General features: G+C 47.0%; 1 protein-coding gene across 1 annotated transcript; it reads left to right on the forward strand.

Annotated features, from left to right (window-relative positions):
• Positions 1-5,442: 5,442 nt before the first annotated feature.
• Positions 5,443-17,809, forward strand: LSG1 (large 60S subunit nuclear export GTPase 1). Its single transcript, XM_062603385.1, has 14 exons — positions 5,443-5,580; positions 5,660-5,777; positions 6,005-6,125; positions 6,707-6,793; positions 7,643-7,729; positions 9,066-9,126; positions 9,845-10,021; positions 11,260-11,688; positions 11,993-12,094; positions 13,698-13,850; positions 14,160-14,274; positions 14,897-14,976; positions 15,640-15,813; positions 17,147-17,809. Exons 1-14 carry the CDS (start codon positions 5,500-5,502, stop codon positions 17,324-17,326), a joined length of 1,965 nt encoding a protein of 654 aa, XP_062459369.1. The 5' UTR covers positions 5,443-5,499; the 3' UTR covers positions 17,327-17,809.
• Positions 17,810-18,493: the final 684 nt, after the last annotated feature.

Raw genomic sequence — 18,493 nt, forward strand, 5'->3', positions numbered from 1 at the left:
GAGGCACAGTAAGAGGGGAGCCAGGGCATGCTGCCTGGTTCCTAGTGAGCACGAGGCTCACTCCTTACCTGCAAGGCCAGCAGCACCTGTGCTATGTAGGACGTTTATACCGGGGTATTATCTGCATGGCCCTGTAGCCCGGGGGAGTCCAGCAGCCTGCTCTCTTTATGCAATACCCCAGCAGCTCTTGAGCATCACCTGCCTGCATGCATGCACTGGGAGGGCTTGTGCAAGGTGTGGGAAAGTCTGTCAGATACCATCTCTCCCCACAGCCCCATGCGGGCAGTGCAGTGGGTGCTGCACTTGGCTCTTGGCAGAACCCCTGTCCCTGCCCTGCTTCATCCCCTCCTCTGCCCCTTGCTGCTCTGCTCAGTGCTGGAGACCATGGTTACACTCCAGAATGAGCCCATGGGCTCTGGGGAGCAAGCTGCCCTGCTGAGGCATAGGCAGGTGGGCAGTTCCCCACTGCCTCTGGTGGAGGAGGATGCTGGGCTGCCCATGCTGGCTGCCCAGGGACAGCATCTGCCCAATGGAAGAGAGTGCAACCTTACTGAGAGTAGCCATGCTTTGTGCCCAGCAGCCAGAACTGGAGCTGATGTGAGTCTCTGCTTGGGGAAGAGTAGAAGGAAAAGATGCTGAGAAAAGTTGATATGACAAGCCCAAAATAATTCATGGGAATGTATTGGTTTTGTCAGCTTATGTAAACCCCCCAGATAGCAATGGAGCTTGTGCAACAGCAGCTGGGGTGACACAGTCAAAGCGAAACATTTCAAACTGGCATTTCAGTATTTTCCAAAGCAAAGTATTTCAGAGACTGTAACTATGCTAAATGTCAACGTTTCGATTCTTTGTTCCGGTCTGGAACAAAGGAAATTCTGAACTGTCAGGATTTTCCATGAAATGGAAAGGTTGAACAGCACCTGGGCCCTGTGGGCCATCAGTGGGGGCAGGCAGGATGCTACATCCTCCAGCCCTGCTGGCCATCATCCAGGTCTCACCAGCACTGGCTGTAGATGGCTGCATGCTGCTGTGGTCTGGGGCAGCGGGAGATGAGCTGGTGGGGTAGGGAACAGGATATCCTGCTCAGGGAGAAGGGTCCTTAACAGCCAGTAATGGATGCCTCATGACACCCCTGCTACCCTCCTGCCCTTCCAAAGCGGATCAGCATCCTATTCTGCCAGCCACCGTGTGCTGGTGGGGTTTCTGGGGTGATGGTGCAGTGGCGTGAGGACTGTGGGGAGTCCATGTGGTGATGCCTTGGATCCCCCTGTGTGCACTGAGAGCGATGCCGGTGCAGCTTAGGGTGCCGCAGCCCAGCGGCAGCGCCAGGGTCGCCAGGGCCATGGCAGTGGTGGCACACCTCCACCACGGTTGTTTTTCAGCTGCTGCAGGCGGCACACCCGCTTCCTGCACAGGCGGCCCCGGCGCTTCCTGTGCCCACAGCTATAATTAGAAGGGCAGCCGGCAGCCAGGGGCACAGAGCCCTCCTCCCGCAGGGGTCACGGCACCTGCGGGGGTGCTTGCTGGGACGGTGGGGCTGTGCCTCTGCCCGTCCTCCCGCCATGCTGCCAGCCAGTGCGTGCAGAGGTGGTGTCAGGGCGGCATCTTTCGCTCGAAGCCCCATACTAGGGACTACCATCATGGGGCCATCCCTGCCTGTGTGGAGGGGAAGATAGAGCAGGCAGCGGTGGGCAGCAGGGTGAGCCTGCCCCGGCAAAGCCAACACAAAGGGAGCTGGAGAAATCCCCTGACAGATCCTGCCCATCACTTTGCACTGTCGAAGATGTAGGCAGCTCTTTCTAATTAATCTTCCCTCACCCTGTCAGGCAGGGAAGTGATTTTTATCTTTAGCAGAGTCTAAAACACTTGCTCGAGGGCTCTAGCAGGATTTGTGCTTTGTCAGGGCTCAGCCTGGGCCACACTTCAGAGCTTCCCCAGGGTGCTGCTCTTTCTAGAGGGGACCAAGGCCTTCACCAGCAGCTTGCAGAGCAGGTTCCCCCTTTTCTTACTGTGCTGGCATGCTTCTGATTAAGGCTGGAAAGAAGGGGGTTCAAGCAGCTGCAGTTGTGCACAGAGCAAACTTGTCTTTGTGTTCTTGCAGGGGTGATTGGGGGGGGTTCGTAATGGGTCTGCTTGTTAGGCTGAGGCTGGCAGTACCACTGAATCAAGCAAGCATTGTGAGCCTACATGAATAATGAATAGCCATCACATGAATATTTCAGAGACACAGCCCTGAGATCTCCCAGAGCTGCCTTAGAGGAAAATGGAGCAAAAGTTGTCCAGAAAGAACAATGTTTCCTTTAGGCAAGAATGCCCTGGTGTAGTTGGCTTTTAGAAAAGAGCTGCTGCTGCTAAATAATCCTCAGGATTTGCATCAAGAACTGGAACAGTGGTTTGGCTTGAAGGCAGAAGAGGTTGGGAGGGAAGCCAGGCCTTTTGACACAAGTCAGTGCTTATAGTGTGCGAGAAGGACAGCAGATTTTACTTCATTTACGCAATGGTTTTGTGAGAAGTCCTGAAGCTATGGCTACCCTCCAAACAGCCAGCAGCGTTGAGCACTCAGTTAACAGTCTTCAATGGAGAAGCAAGAGGTTCGGTGATGCACAGGTGGTGCTTGCTGTCCCAGGACAGCATTGCACTCCATCCTGAGCACTGCTGTCAAAGACCTGAGGCCCAAAGGTGAAAATAGTCTTCACTTTGCAGCTGCTTCATTATATGGAAGTGGGCTGCAAATTAACAGGTTTACTGGACTTCTCAGCAGCATGCCCCTCTCCTCTGTGTTCTCCTTGGCTGTCTGTGCTCTTGGCAGGTACGCACAGGTGCCAAGCTGCCTTTTAATTCTCTTGTGACAGCATTTATCTTGATGTGGCCCTTTTCACTGCGTGCAATTAATCCACACATAAATGTCTTCTAGAAGAAGCAGGTTGTCGTATTTAGGTAAAACCAGAAGAAGCCTGTCTTGCTGAGGTAGGCACAGCAGAGCATTAAGACTGGGATGAGAAACATGGCAGTTAGAAATAGACAGTTAAGACTAGCTGAGGCTCTGATGTCTCTGTCACTGGGATCACCCAGTCTGTACCTCCTTCATCACTTCTCTGCTCTAAGTGATCCTCACTGTGCTGCTGGTATCAGTGTACAGAAATAATTCCTTAGTGTTTATGGAGAGCTCAGAAATGTTTCTGTTGCAAGAATGAGGGAAATCTGGGCATTTCTTCATCAGCTCCCACAGAGGTGGCAGGAGATATCTGCAGTGACTGTCTCTGGAGCGCTTCAGTCTGGAAATGGGGAATGGTGTGGGAAAAAGGGCAACGTGTGGGAAAAATACTCCAATGAAAATGCACACATCTTTGCTCTTCAGGTTACCTTCAAACCTCACTGCCCCAGGATGCACAGAGGGTTGCAGGCCATGAAGCAAGCCTGAGCCTCCTTTTCTCACCACACCAGCACTTCTGCCTGCCTCTGTGTGTCTCTGTTTCCAGTTTATGCCACTGTCTGTGGCTGCCCATGTCCCATGGAGGTGCATCAAGCCCCGCAATCCATACCAGTGGCTGTGTCACCAGCCAAGAACCCTGGCGGTACTGAGGCTGTGCTGCCAGGGCTGTGCTGATGGGATTATTGAACCATTTTGCCCCTGGTTGGACAGCCTGGAAACAGCACTGCGTGTGCCTTGGCTGTGGAGTTAGAAGTGCTGCCAGACCCAAGGCATGGGGAAAGGCCGGACTGGCTGGCTGCTCTGGTTGATGATTATGCAGTGTAGAAGGAAGGTAACTTTTAACTGAAGTACAAAAGAAATACAATAATGAGCGCTTACGTTACTGCTTCAGTGCCCACATAAAGACCTGAAATGGTTTCATTAAAGATGACTTGATTAAAAATGAATTTACTAAATCACTGCATGCTGTCTGCAGCCCACCAGCCTTTCACTGAAGTACCTCATGTAAATGAAAAGGTGAATATTGAGTCCCCTTTCATCTGTCTCATTTGCCTTTAGGAAGCAAAGGAGGGACTGGGCCAGGCTGGCAGTGGTGGCAGAGCCAGGGATGAACATGGCAAGGGTTCAGATGTACGTGGGAAATTCATGCTGTATGGTTGCTGGCTTTGAAAATGAGAAGAAAGGAAGAACTTTGTCTTCTTACTGAGCATTTATCACAGGGAGGCATCACGTATTGCTGAGCATGAGAAAAGACCACTCCTGCCCATAGGGTGTTGCACACTGCCATGCTGCTGGTGGACAATACCTGAAGTTAAGCTTTGCCTGCCTGTGTAGGTAGTACCTGTGTTCCAAGTATTAGCCAGGTTATTCTCCAGTTACAACTGACACACAGTACTGAGTTAGTCAAAAATGTCTGGCCTTAACCCAGCACTGATAAAAGAGAAATGGTTCATAAATCAGTTCACTGTGCATGAAGAGGTCAAGTTGTTTATTAATTTAACCTTCTCTCTCATCTTGACCCAGACTGGCCGCAGTGGCTGCTGCCAAATCCCATTTGATGGTTCCCTGGCTGGGCAAGCAATGTTCTCCATCCTGCAGAAATGCCCAGACTCTGGCCAAATTTTGGCAGCTACCTCATGGCATCTGAGGTACATTGCTACATCTCGACATCCGAGATCCCTCTTTGTCACCACCATTCCTCATATGCAGTGTTTGGTGTGCTGGGGATGGAGATCCTGCGTGGGGCTAGGTGTATTACAAGGTACAGGGACAACCTCGGCCCTGGAGCTTGCCACTTTCCCTGGAGGGACACACAGAACCTCTGCCCCTATTGCCTGCTGCCGGGACAGGGTTTCACATGTCTCACTGCCAGCACTGTTTGCTTCCCAGGGATAGTATCTGTGCCAGGCCAAACTGGTGAATGAAACCGGCCCCTGTAGCCATCGGTGCTGCTGCGGGCTCTGCCAGGGCTCACATCCCTGTGTGTTGTCCCTCTGTCAGGGCTCCTTGCAGTAGTGCAGGGCTCGAGGTGTGGTGTTCAAATGTGCCCCGGGTTTTATTAGTGCTGTGTGTTAATGGTGGGGTGGTGGCTGCTAAGGGAGTGAGAGGGTTGGAGATGGGTGTCAGAGAGGCATGTCTCCGTGCTGAGCAACATGGGGATGGATGGATGGATGGATGGATGGATGGATGGATGGATGGATGGATGGATGGATGGATGGATAGATGGGGATGGGTGGGTTGGTGGGTGGATGGATGGAGAGGCAGGGCAGTGTGGGGATGGTCGGAGGGATGCGCAGGGGTGCTGGTGGAGGGGCGTGCTGCCGGGCAGCGCAGCGTGCGGCCGTGTGCCGGTGGTTGGGATGGACCGGCGCAGCGCCACGTTGAGCAAGGACACCCCGGGGGCCGGTCAGTGGGCGGTGGTGCCGGTGCCGTGGCGCCGCCCGGCGGCTGGCGCAGGGAGCACGGGGCCGTCCCGGAACGCGGCTGCCTGGAACGCTGTTCCGCGGGAGGCGGGGAGCGGCGGAGGAGCCCGGCGGGGACCGGAACTTCCGTCTACCGGCGGCGGCATGGGCAAGAAACGGAGCGTGGGTCTTGGCCGCTCCCTGCAGCGGCAGCGCGGGTTGGAACGCCGCGGCGCCTCCTCATGGGTAGGGCGGGGAGGATGGGGGTCGGGCGCGGCGGGGGACCAGGAGGCCCGGGGCTGACTTCGGCGTCTTGTCCCGGCAGCTACACGCCAGCGAGGTGTGCGGTGAGCGCGGCCCGGACCTGCGGTCGGCTCCCGAGCAGAGCCCGCTGGAGGAGTTCTTGGCCACGGCCGAGCTGGCCGGCACCCGCTTCGTGGCCGGTGAGGAGCCGGGCCGGGTCCTGGGCAGCGGGGGGGTACTTTGGGGCTGGGGCAAAGATCCAGGAGCTGGGAAGGGGAACCCGGGGATGGGGAGTGGGAGCATGGCTGGGGTTGGGGCTGGCAACGGCGTTGTCGGGGTGGGGGATGGGGTCCTGAGCCCGGGCTGAGGGGTGGCGGGCAGGGATGGGGACAGCTGCCTTTGGATAATTGTCTGTCCCTTCCTGCAGAGCGTCTGAACATCCAGATCGTGTCTGCCCAGAGCCGCAACGGCCTGCTCACGGCACAGGAGGCCCAGCACGTCCGGCAGCTGCATGAGGAGAACCAGCAGTTCCTGCGCATCCCGCGGAGGTGAGTCCCGTGGGGCTGGGCCTGGATCCCCTTCTGCTGAGTGGGTTCAGTCGCACAATGCCTGCGAGCATGTGGACAGTGCGCAGCTTTGCCAGTACCCTGTTTTTGGGGAAGCCACTGCCTAACCTGCATGAGCCTGCTGTAACCTGAAGCGCGGGTGCCTGCGTGCCCTGTGGGTGCTGCCAGCACTAGGCTGTCTGTCCTGATTGTGTGGGTTTTCTGTGCAGAGCCTGGCACTTTTGGAGCTGGTGCAACCAGGCCACCTAGTAAACCTTTCCAGAGCTCTGTGTATGCTAGGCAGAGACGTGCATCTTCCATCTTAAATGCTTTGAAAATCTTAGCTTGAAAAAGCAGCTTTTTGAGATCTGGTGTGCGTAGGGTAGTGTCTTAACAGCTAGTGATGTTTAGAAGGAACAAGTTTAAAAGGTGTACTTAAAGCTGCTAAAGCAAATGCACTGCATCTGAGCTCTAACCATCTCAGCATAGCTGAATGTGTGGTGCCTGCATTCTTTATAGATGTTTCCAGCAGTGAAACTGGTGTAACTGTTACTTCTGACCACTCCAAAATATGCTTGTTACAGGCCACGCTGGGATCAGACAACCAGTGCAGAGGCCTTGCAGCAAGCTGAGAGGGAGAGCTTTCTCGAATGGAGGCGACAGCTTGCCCAGTGAGTATGCTGCTTGTGTCTGCCTAAGTAGCTGGCATTTGGAGACACGGGAAGCAGTGGCTTGTACTTATCCTTGCTAGGCCAGTAGTTAATTCATCAGTAGTTCACTGTACTTCTTCAGAAAGGCTGGAAATCCTAGCCACAGTCCAGACATATATTTGTGGTGAGCTCTGCAAAGCTCTTGTGTGTGCATGTTCTTACACTGTTTACAGTTACAATTCTTCAGGGTGGAGTGTGATGTTCTGCTTCTGCCTGTGCAGTGGGGTAGTGGTGAATGTGTCCTCTAAGAGCAACAGTGCTGCCCTTAATAGGGTGCAGTGCTGCCAGCCCGTGCCAGCTTGTGCTGGTCCTGGAGAATTAGACGGTATCTGCTCACACCCTGTGAGCAAACCTACTCTTGTCCTGAGTAGAGTTGTTCAGCTGGTGGTAACAGCAGCTCAAGGGTTGCATAGAGCCATTTCAGGTACCATCCCCAGATTTTCCAGGTGATATTCGATTGAACTGCTGACATTTGGGATACCTTCTCTGTTTTATTATTGTGGCTCTGACATTCCATGGGCAAACTTTTGATGAGTTTTTGTTCTTTCCATAAATTACCACTTCTCCTTTGGCATGATGAGGAGCCATTGTGTTGCTGCTGAACCAGTGTCACTGACTGCAGTTTACCTAGGTGCTAATCTGTTTGCAAACTGGCAGAAATAGTACCTATATATGAGTCTGATTTGACTCCTGAAACTAAACTATGAACTATCCTTGAAACTAAAAGCTTCTGGATATAGGAAAGAACTGGTGGTGTGCTTATTGCCTGACATGGGCCAAATAGGATGTCTTTTCTCTGTTTTACCTTAGCCTTGAGGAAGAAAAAAAGTTAATTCTAACCCCATTTGAACGCAACTTGGAATTTTGGCGTCAGCTTTGGAGAGTCATTGAAAGAAGGTAAAGTATATCTCTCTCTGCTTTTTAAAAGTGATGTTTAATGTGTTTCCCTGAATTAAAGCTTCTGAGTCAAACTTCAGGTGTCTGAGCCCAGGAAGAGCAATTACAGTCAGTAACATTTTTCTATCAGCACTGAAGTGATTTTGTTTTAAAGTGATCACAAAGTGATGTGAAGAAGGGTGGCTGCTTAGTGGCTCATGCTTGCCCTCAGCACTGTGATACTGCAGGCGGTTCGCTGGAGTCTGTGATGGTTCTTCAGATGATGCTGCTCTTGGCCTCTTCTGAGAATGTGTCTTTGAGGTCTTCAGCCAAGTTAACCCTTTCCCCTCTTTGTCAGCCACACAGCTGCAGCCTAACGTCTAGGGACAGGTGGCAAAGGAGATCAACTAAAGTAATGTTAAGAAAGAAGGAGCCTTTTTGTCCTTGGCTTCTTGCCATACAGAAAAATTGCAGCAGTGCACAAAAGGCAAAAGCCTGTCATATCACAGAAGTAGCTTTGTTTGCTCTGCAGACCTATAATACAATAAGAGTGCTATCTGCTTTGTTAATCCAACTGGGGCATTTAATTTCGCTAGTAATTAAGTTTGAGATCATCTCATCTGATTTTCCTAAAATTGAAAAATACTTCACCAGTGAGGTCATGGTAAGCTGGTCCTTTCACAGAGGTGGCTTTGTACTGGGTGCTGCTGGGCCTTTGGCTGGTACAGAGCTGGGTCAGGAGCATCCACTATAGGGTATCGTTATGTGCAGTGTGTATATTGTGTGTTTAGAGGGAGCTGGAATATGTTATTAGTGCCTTTCTGCTCTTGTTGAAGCTTTTTATTTTGTGTAGAGTGAGAATGTTGTCTCAGAATCAAACAAAAGTTTTCCAGTCTTTCACCTTGCCAGATAATTTGATCTGTTGTCAGCCTTTTCTTGTGTTTGCTTCAGATGAGCTCCCAGGAGTGTGACTCAGTAACTTCTCAATATCTCATCTCACTACCATGGTGTCAGCTTTCTCTCATGTTCATCTTGGAATTTCTGTAACTGTTCAGTACCTCTTTGTACCAATGTGGCTTATTAAATTGCTCCCTTGGGAATGTATTGATTTTATGTTTATTTATTTTATTTTTTATATGTAATCAACTGCCTAGTGAGGCTTGAAATTCTTTCGTTCACCCCGTGATGTTCTGAAGCTGTCCTGAGTTAGCAGAAATCACTGTCAAAGAAAATAGAATGAGCATGTGGCAACCAAAATTATCTGCCTGGAGACTTCTAGTGGAAGTGCCTGTAGTTAAACTACTCTTTTTTTCAAAAGGAGGGGAAAAGTTTATATGGCTTTCTTTTATTTTTGCAGTGATATTGTAGTCCAGATAGTAGATGCCAGAAACCCCCTTCTGTTTAGATGCCAAGATCTGGTAAGTAAATCACTTTCTTGAATATTGTCTTCATTTTATTTCTTATAGTTTGTGTGATTTATTTTTAATACATTCATCCACGTTGAAGCTGTTCTTCTGTTGTGCCTAACTGGATGTCTTATTTATTTATGCAAGTATTCTGGCATCAAATTATATTTCTTCAGTGTTTTTTGGTATTTCACATGGAGTGTTCAGGATTTAGAGGGAGTTCTGCAGATACTAAATTGCAGATATTACTTTGCTTCTCATTACTCACTAGATGTGTCCACACTTAAAGGAACTGTCCTATTTAAAAGCATGGTGGAATAAAAATGGGTAAGGATTACTGCTCTGAAATTGGAGAATCAGTAATTATTGAAGTGACAACTTTGTAGTAATTAGAACACTGTGCATCAGTGAGTTAACGAAATTGTTCAAATAATTGATCTCAGGAGTTCCTGCTGTGAGGTGCTGATTAATATCTTGTCATAGCTCTAAGCAGACAAGGTGTTGGCACAGGTGGCCAGAAACAGCCCCTATTGCTGTAGTTCCATGCTCTGATTTGTTCTTGTAAGCTGTCTGCTCAACACCAGCTCCATCTAGCCCAGGGTACAGTAAGCTTAGCTGTCAGCTGGTGTGGAGCTGGATGGTGTAGCTTGCCTTGCTACCCTTATATCACCTTAGGGGGAGGAGGAGTCTAAACCAGAGTACAAACTGATCTTTCTCTTGTTTTCTTCAGGAAAGTTATGTTAAGGAAGTCAGCAATGACAAGGAGAACATGATCCTGATAAACAAAGCAGATTTGCTGAGTGAGGAGCAGCGGGCTGCCTGGGCACAGTTCTTTGAGAAAGAGGGTGTTAAGGTGGTGTTCTGGTCAGCTTTGGCAGAGTGCAAATGGCTGTCTGGAGAAGAAAAGGTACTCTGGGTGACCAGTTCAAACTGGGTGTGTGCTGACTCCCTCTGATAACTTCCTTTGCAGTTATGCTTGTGATATACCTGATTACCTTTCTAGGAAAGTCACAGCCCTTGTCTCAGGGAAGCATTATTCTAAGGACGTGGCTATAAACAGTAATATAATGATTGATTCAGACCAAAAGTGAGTACAGTAAAATAGTGAACAAAATGGTACACCCTTTGGTCACTGTAGTGCTTACGATTTCTCTCTCAAGGTTTATGACTGAATAAGTAATGCTGAACTAAATGTAACTGTTCCTTGAGGTTGCTGCTGAATAGCTACAGAAACATGCCTTGTAGATCTGTTTGCAAACCCTTGACTTGTTGAAAGAACTGGAATCCTTTGCAAGAGGGATGCTGTGAGGAATGTATCTGCACACAGGATCTTTCTCTCCCAGGGAGAGGAGGTGTTTCCTAGAGAGCCTAAAATACTTGATGGCCTTTCTTTGCCCACTGGAACAAACTGTTGCTGCCCCAAGTTAACATGTTATCAATATATGCCACTTTCAGGTTTTGGTTACAGCCATTGCTACTCAGCTGTAGAATATCCCATATCTCTCTCCAAAAATAACTAGTCTGTTCAGCTGGTTTACAGCCCTTGGATAAAATCTTGTTACAGGTTGATTCAAAGTGTTGGTTGTGCTTTCTTTTTCAGAAAGAAAAGTCAAAATACTATTGTTATGAAAAGGTCTTTCTTTTTGAATGTGAACTGTTTGCAATTTTCAGGGAAGAAATATGAAGAGTTAGACTGAAAAAGCTTGAAATCATTTTAATGAAATGTTTAGACCTGAAAAAAAATGACTTTGTGTTCTGACATTTCAGAAAAAAAATGGTATTAATTCCTCTTACTGAGAACATTGGATAATTTAAAAAAACTATTTGCTGTGCTCTGCTGCTGCTGTGTGTATGGGTATTGTGGGTGTGCATGCATTCAGTTGTGCTTCTGGAGAGAAACCCCTAACAACTTCACAATGAAGCTAACAGTCTCTCTTAGCGTACTTTCGTCATTCCACTCAAACAGGCTAATTGTTTTTATGTCTTACTTAAGATCCCTAAAAAAATTCTGTGATTTAAGTAGTGAATTGTCAGTCCTTGGGATCTGGCTGATGGAAACACAATGGACTGCGCTGCAGCGGTTGCAGTCAGCAGCAAGACTTAGCATTGTCTTTGCATTTCACCTGTGAAATACTATTCACATAGGAACTAAATGCTGAAGATGTAGCAGAAGACCTGAGTGATTCTGAGGATGAAGGCTCCATTCAAGAAAAAGGTGAAACAGAACAAGATAGTGCAGAAAGTACATCCCCAAGCAACTCTTTGCAAACTGTAAACCAAGTTCTGGTTAGTGATGATGACAGTAGTGGTGAATATGAGGACTGTGAAGATGATGATGAGGAGGAGGACTGGAAAACCTGTTCTGAAGATGAAGGTGGGGACAAAGTAAATGCTATTGCTCCAGAGAGTATGGAAAGCAGGACTGATGGTGCTGAAGTGCAGCATATAGTGCAGGAGCAGAACAAGAACATCAGGAACTTCAGCCATCTGGTGCAGAGAAATGAGCTGCTGGAGATATTCAAAACCATGCACAATGGACCAAGGGTGAAGGATAGGGAAGTAAATGTTGGGCTGGTGAGTTGGACTTTGTGCTTAAATGGAACTTACTTAATCTAAATTTTAATTCCATATGCCTTCCATGGGAAAAATTCATCCTGTAGCTTGGCTTCCTGTAAGGGTAAAAAGATTAGCAAGCACAAATTACTAAGAGTTTTGTACAAAGTTTAATTCTGAAGTTCTTAAAGCTCAGTGTTCCCCACTGCTTGCCTTACATTTTTTAGTATGTTTTATTAAAGTACTTTTGTGTCAGAGCTCTGCCAGTCTTCTGGCATTGCCCTGCCTGATGTCACTGTTACCATTCCACTTCTTTATTGTCTAGGTGGGTTACCCTAATGTTGGCAAAAGTTCAACCATCAACACAATCCTTGGAAATAAGAAGGTGTCAGTGTCTGCTACACCAGGTCATACAAAACACTTTCAGGTATTGCTAACAAAGAGCATTGAATTTCTTATTACTTCTTTTTTCCCCAGTGGAAGAGAGCTTCATTATGAATTAGTTGCAACCATGTGCACTCACTGAGAACCCTGTTTGCCAACTTGAACTCTGCCAAGCAGAGTAAGTTGGAGAGGGGTGGGCTTGATGTATATGGTTTTGGAATTTTAGTTCTTGCTTCCAAACTCTTGCTACAGTCTGAGAGTTGCTCTTGAAAGCTGCTCTGCAGTGGGAAGTATATCCCATCTCCTGATTTTATTTAGGTAGTTTAGCTCTGTTTTTTTCAACACCACCTCTGAAAAGTGAATGCTCCTCTGCATAGCTTGAGGTCAAGCTTTCAAACTGTCCTCCTTGTTCAGTCATTGCTGTGAGTAAGTGTAGTTATGCTGCTTTTTTTCATATTGATCAAATTTAATTTTGAGGTGGCAACTCCAGTGCTATAATGAGCATTGTGGGATTTGTACTTGTGCAATTTCCTACATGTTTCAAAAGGTCTAAAGGTTTCTGGAGTGCTTTCTTCTCTCCCATCAGATTGGAGAGCTGAAGATCTTGCTGCCCCCATCTGGACACCTTATTTATGAACTTTGGAAGTGCTGCTGTCCTTCACATCAGATTTCTTAAACAGGGGAAGTTCAGGTTGGATATAAGGAAGTTCTTTACTGTGAGGGTGATGAGGCACTGGAAGAGGTTGGCCAGAGAAGTGGTTGTCCTGGGTTCAGCAGTAGCACTAATTTTTCTCCTTCTTGGTAGCTGGTACAGTGCTGGTTTTTTGACTTTCAGCCTGGGAACAGCGCTGATAACACCAATGTTTTTAGTTGCTGCTCGGTAATGTTTACTCTGACCAAGGACTTTCTGAGTCTCATGCTCTGCCAGGGAGGAGGGGAAGCCAGGAGGAAGCAGAGACAGGACACCTGACCCAAACTAGCCAAAGGGGTATTCAATACCACAGCACATCATGCCCAGTATATAAACTGGGGGAGTTACCTGGAAGGCTCAGATCGCTGCTCAGGTTGGGGTGGGTATCGGTCAGTGGGTGGTGAGCGGTTGTACTCTCTTCCCATGTTATTTCCCTTATTATTATTATTGATGGTAGCAGCAGTGGTTTGTGTTATACCTTAGTTACTGGACTGTTCTTATCTCAGCCTGTGGGAGTTACATTCTTTTGATTCTCCTCCCCATCCCTCTGGCAGCTGGGGGAAGAAGGAGGGGGAAGTAAGCAAGCAGCTGTGTGGTTCTGAGTTAACTGGCTGGGCTTAAACCACAAGAGTGGTAGATGCTCTATCCCTGGCAGTGTTCAAGGCTAGGTTGGACAGAGCCTTGGGCGACATGGTTTAGTGTGAGGTTTCCCTGCCCATTGCATGGGGGTTGGAAGTAGATGATCTTAAAGTCCTTTCCAACCCTAATCATTCTATGATTCTATTATTTCCTTAATTCAGTGGCTGCGGCCAGCAGGGCAGATATCTGTGTTAGTAGAATTTCTGCTTATTTGAGTTTGCATCCATGTTTCTTCTGTGCATTTGACTTTTTTGTTACTTTTTCCTCCATGGACACTGACTTGCTTTGGTGAACTAATTGGTTATTTATTGTGTAGACTCTGTATGTGGAACCTGGCCTGTGTCTTTGTGATTGCCCTGGTCTGGTGATGCCATCTTTCATCTCTACCAAGGCAGAAATGATTTGTTCTGGAATTCTGCCTATAGATCAGATGAGGGACCATGTCCCACCTGTTTCTCTAATATCCTTTGTGTGGGTTTGTGAGAGTGTCTGCAAGCGCTGGATCTGGAGTATGCAATTTAGCATGTTCCAGCCCTGCTAGGGGCACACATGCTCATGTGTTGAGGGTGGTGGGGACACACATTGGATAAAACAGCCCTGTGGTGGTGGTGTTTCACCATTTCAAGTTTGTCTTGTCAGACTGACATTGTTGTTCTGGTTTGCAACAAAACCTGAAAGTCATTCTTCATGTATGCTCTTGGAATGACTGGGGCAAGATTGTTTGTGTAGCTGAAAATCAACCAGGTGGTTTCCTTCACTAGCTTATTACGTTTGCCAGCATATCCCACGAAACATTTTAGAAGCAACCTATGGAATAAATATCATAAGGCCAAGGGAAGATGAGGATCCAGATCGAAAGCCAACAGCTGAAGAGCTGCTAACAGCGTATGGATGTGAGTGATGATCCCTTCAAAGCCTATTGCCTATGCTGCACGCATGGTCCTTAGAACTATTTAAAGTTAGGCCCAACTCAGATTTGTTGCACATTGAATGCAAGTCCCCATTAAGACTTGCCCTCCTCTTGGGAAGGACCTTTGGTAACAGCTAATCTTACGTGTTTGTTTCAGTGGTGCTTTGCCAGTTTTGTCAGACAGGTGATGCGATTGTGTTGAGGATGTTGAAGTGCCCTGCCAGCCTAGGCAGTGCGGTGCTCTCATCCTTTTAGATACCTTTTATCAACTCTGTCTTGAATTAGATTTTGAAGAATACAGTGAAGGACTATCTCCCTTGTTTGATTCTCTGAGGCAGTCAATCTTCTCTGGCCTTAAAAACTGAGCTGTAGAGAGATTTCAGGTTAGGATGCTTCTGCAGTACCTCTACAGTCAGCAGGTTCTCTTTTTTTGCCTGCTTTCCTCAACAGAAGCTTCTGTCTAATGGGTTTTGGGGGGGTTTTTTTTTTTTTTTTGGTGAGTTGTTTTTGAGAAAGGATACAAATATGCAGTTAGGCAGCAGAGAACAACATTGCTAATTCTCTGGTTGTACTGACACAGAGTGTACTTTGGATTTGGTTTACAGATATGAGAGGCTTTATGACAGCTCATGGACAGCCAGACCAGCCAAGATCAGCTCGATATGTGTTAAAAGACTATGTCAGTGTAAGTGCTTTCTGCATCTGGGTTTTCTCTCCTCCTAGGAGTTGAATTGAAGGTTTCACTAGAGCCTGAGGAGCACAGTAAAATTAATTCTATTTCTCTGAATAAAATCACCATATATCAAAATATTCTTTAAATTGGGCTATCTTTATGTTTTAAAAGAATAAATGGAACTTTTTGAGCTGCTTAATATTAAAAAGATGATTGCTTAAAAATACGGTGCCAGCTAAATAAATTGTGCCTCTAAAACAGGCAGGAGATATTCAGGAAATCCGTATTGTATAGTTGGACCTGTGTTTGGCACTAAGGACTGTGGTGTTGTAATGCTGCATGCTTCTGCAGCACCTCTTAGCAACTTTTTGTTGGGTATTTCTTAATAGGAGCCTCCAGTACTCCTCAGAGTTTTGCACTATACTGTTTGTAGCTGGACATCGCAGCTGGAAATGGTGCTTTGAAGTAGAGGTGGAATGGTACTTTAACTTAGAAGTTGAGCCAGTTGTTGCCTGGAAGGAGAAATAAAGTGTACCGATAATCAGCTGGTGTGAGTGCCCGGACTTCCAGGGCCCTTCTTGGGTTTGGTGTTGTCTTCTTTCCTCTGTGTATCTCTGAGGTTTTTGTTGTTTTTTTTTTTTTTGTTGTAATAACTGTATCTCATTGCTTTCACAGGGGAAGCTGTTATATTGCCATCCACCTCCTGGCATTGACCCTAATGATTTTCAGCACCAGCATCAAAGGTGCCCAGAGAGCAGAACTGTGCAGGCCAATGGACAGGTGAAGCCTGAGAAGAATACCAAAGCAAAACAAATTGAAAATGTGGTGGATAAAACATTTTTCCACCAGGTAAATTCTGGAGGAGACTTATTCTAGTTCTTGCTGCAGCACTGGCATGCCATAGTTACTGGAAAACATACAGCTTTGAGGATGGAAGGGTGCTGGGTTGAGTTAAAGGTGTGTTATGCTGCATGTAATTTCTACCCAAGACCTCTCTGTTGTTTTTATTATCCCCTAAGTGACTGGGAGTGTCTTGGGTGACTGAAAGATAGCTAATGAGGAACACATAGTTGATCTTTTTTAAAAGGTCAGCAGGGTGACAGCTGTCATCATGGGCCTGACATCGATCTTGAGCAAACGGGAGAGTGTCTGGAAGGAGGCACAAGGAAGGAGGGTGGTGTGACACAGCAACCTAGCAGGAACATAGTTTTGGACTAACAGGTCCTTCAAACTAACTTTCCTTTCTTGAGATGACGCATTTAGGGGATGTGATAAGCTTCTTAAAGACAACTGATTTAGTACTATATGGTTGTTTTGGCTCAAAACCTTAAATTAGATGAAAAGAACACAAACTGATATAATTGAGAAATCTTGAAATGGAAAATGGGATTTATTTTTTTTTTAACTTGTATGTTTTTTGTTAGGTTCCACAGGGATCTGTTTTGCCTGTACACTACAGAAAAAATTGTTAGTGACTTGAAATGTCAAATCCAGAACTGATTAAGTCTACGTACCTGGCAGAGATCATAACAGGGTGTTTCATAGTGAGGAAGATGGGTCATAAATAACATGATCCATTCTGTTTGGTTAGCTGGATATGAGCAGTATTTCTTTCAGCACAGCTAAAGACAGCCAAGCATTTTGAAATAAAGAATTCAGGCTCTCTTCAAAAAAACCCCAGGAGCTGTTTCAAAAACCATGGCCTGAAGAGAATTTTTCGAATTACCATACTCTGGCTGCCCAAAGTGCTGGCGTGAGCTGAGAACCACGACAGTGCTACCCACACTCCAGACTTCAAGCAAGTTATTTTAGTCTCTGGCTTTTCACACACACCAGATTTATTTGCAAAGCCAATTTGTTGTGTGCAAAGCAGAGACTGTGAGACTCAGTCCTGGTGCCATAGCTCATGTCTGTCGGAGCTCAGTGTCTCGTCAATGCTCTTGTGCTTGCAGCGGTAGACACTGAGGACTTGGCACAGTGAGGCATAGCTGCAGACAAAACTGGAGCGTGTTGGCAGGCTTTAACTCAGCTGTGTTGATGTGACCTTTCCTGCAGCTCTGGAGGTGGGGCTGAGCAGGTCTTGATGGGTTTGAGCTTGTCTGTATCTGGTTTTATTAACGTGTCACAGTTCCGTGTGGTTAGGTATCTTCTCATGGTCACTGGTGATTGTCTTCTCTTCCAGGAAAACGTTCGTGCCCTTGTGAAAGGGGTCCGGGCTGCAATGGGATACCGGCCCAGTGGTGGCCTTTTGCCTGTGACTACATCCAATCCTGGGAATGTCGTAGGAAAGCCGTGGAAGAAACATGGAAACAGGAACAAGAAGGAGAAAATCCGCAGGATCACTAAGCACCTGGAGGCTTAGCTGTGCCACTGGTGTCTGGCCTTTCTAGGGCAGGCACTGTGCTGTATACAGGCCTGAACTGAGGCGGGTGAGAAAAGGATAAGTGGGCACTGATAGCTCACCTGCTATGGATTGTCCTGAGCAGGGGATGAGACTGGGCTCTGCTAGTTGAGCTCACCCCTTCTGAGGGCAAAAGAGACCTGGCTGTTAGTGTTATCTGGAAGCCAGCCCAGGTGTTTGCTTGCTGCTGAAACATCCTTTCAATGGGAGCAGATGGAACTGTGTGGGAATGTTTTTTCCTTCCTTAAAGGATGTATTTTGTAAGCAGCTGGGATCAAGGCAAGACCTGTAAAACTGACTAAAATTTTGGAACATTGAATTTCAGTGAGTGATGTTTGTTACACTTTGTGGCACTGTTGCTGATTATTCTTTTGAAGCTTGTTGATTTGACAGAGTACTTCAATCTGGTGAAAAACACAGTAAAGGATCTCTATTGACCTCTTCCTTCTCTGCTATGCAAGCCCTATTCCATGCAATCCGGTACTGAAACCACTCCCTTTTTCCCATCTTAAAGCAGAGCATGGTATACCATGCAAGGAAAATGCTGCTTTTATGTCCTTCACACTGAGCTGGTGTCAGTTGTTTTTCTGTGTGACTTTCTGTTGGTATTTTAAAGCACAAGCTCTGTGTGGCTGGCCAACAATCTGGTGCTAATTTGTCCTTAAATATATTTGAGATTTTTACTTCCTATATGGTGTCATGTTCTGTTGCACTAACCTGGTCACAGAAATGTCGTAACAGTATATTTTAACTGTCTCTGAAACTAATTAGTATTTGACTCTCAAAGGACTGTACTTACTTTGGGTCAGACTTAAGTGAGATTTACTCCTTGGTTACCCTGCTGAGAAAATGTGCACTTGGTGAGTGGTGTTCATTCCTAGTCCAGCACGCAGGGAGTAATAATAGGACTGGAAAGGCTCACAAAGACAAATCGTGCTTTGTTTTGAGGTAGTGGAGCAAGATAACAGATGATGCTGGTCTCTGATACTAAAAAAGGGATTGCTGTCTTGTAATTTTGTACTTTTCAGTCCCTAAGTGTGGATGGAAAGATGAAAGCAACTGCTGAGCAAAGCCACAGCAGATGTGGGATGTGTGACCAAGCTGGTTTTGACTTTGTGACCCTTTGTG

This window comes from Pezoporus occidentalis, unplaced genomic scaffold (genome assembly GCF_034315485.1).
Source record: "Pezoporus occidentalis ecotype Australia unplaced genomic scaffold, CSIRO_AGI_Poc_V1 ctg8, whole genome shotgun sequence".
NCBI lineage: Eukaryota > Metazoa > Chordata > Aves > Psittaciformes > Psittacidae > Pezoporus > Pezoporus occidentalis.

Bases quoted from the DNA above. Each gene is read 5' to 3' on its own strand.
- LSG1 (XM_062603385.1), top strand. From the start codon at position 5,500: ATGGGCAAGAAACGGAGCGTGGGTCTTGGCCGCTCCCTGCAGCGGCAG. The intron at 10,022-11,259 runs GTACTCTGGGTG...CTATTCACATAG, and splicing joins GGCTGTCTGGAGAAGAAAAG to GAACTAAATGCTGAAGATGT. The intron at 14,977-15,639 runs GTAAGTGCTTTC...TTGCTTTCACAG, and splicing joins TGTTAAAAGACTATGTCAGT to GGGAAGCTGTTATATTGCCA.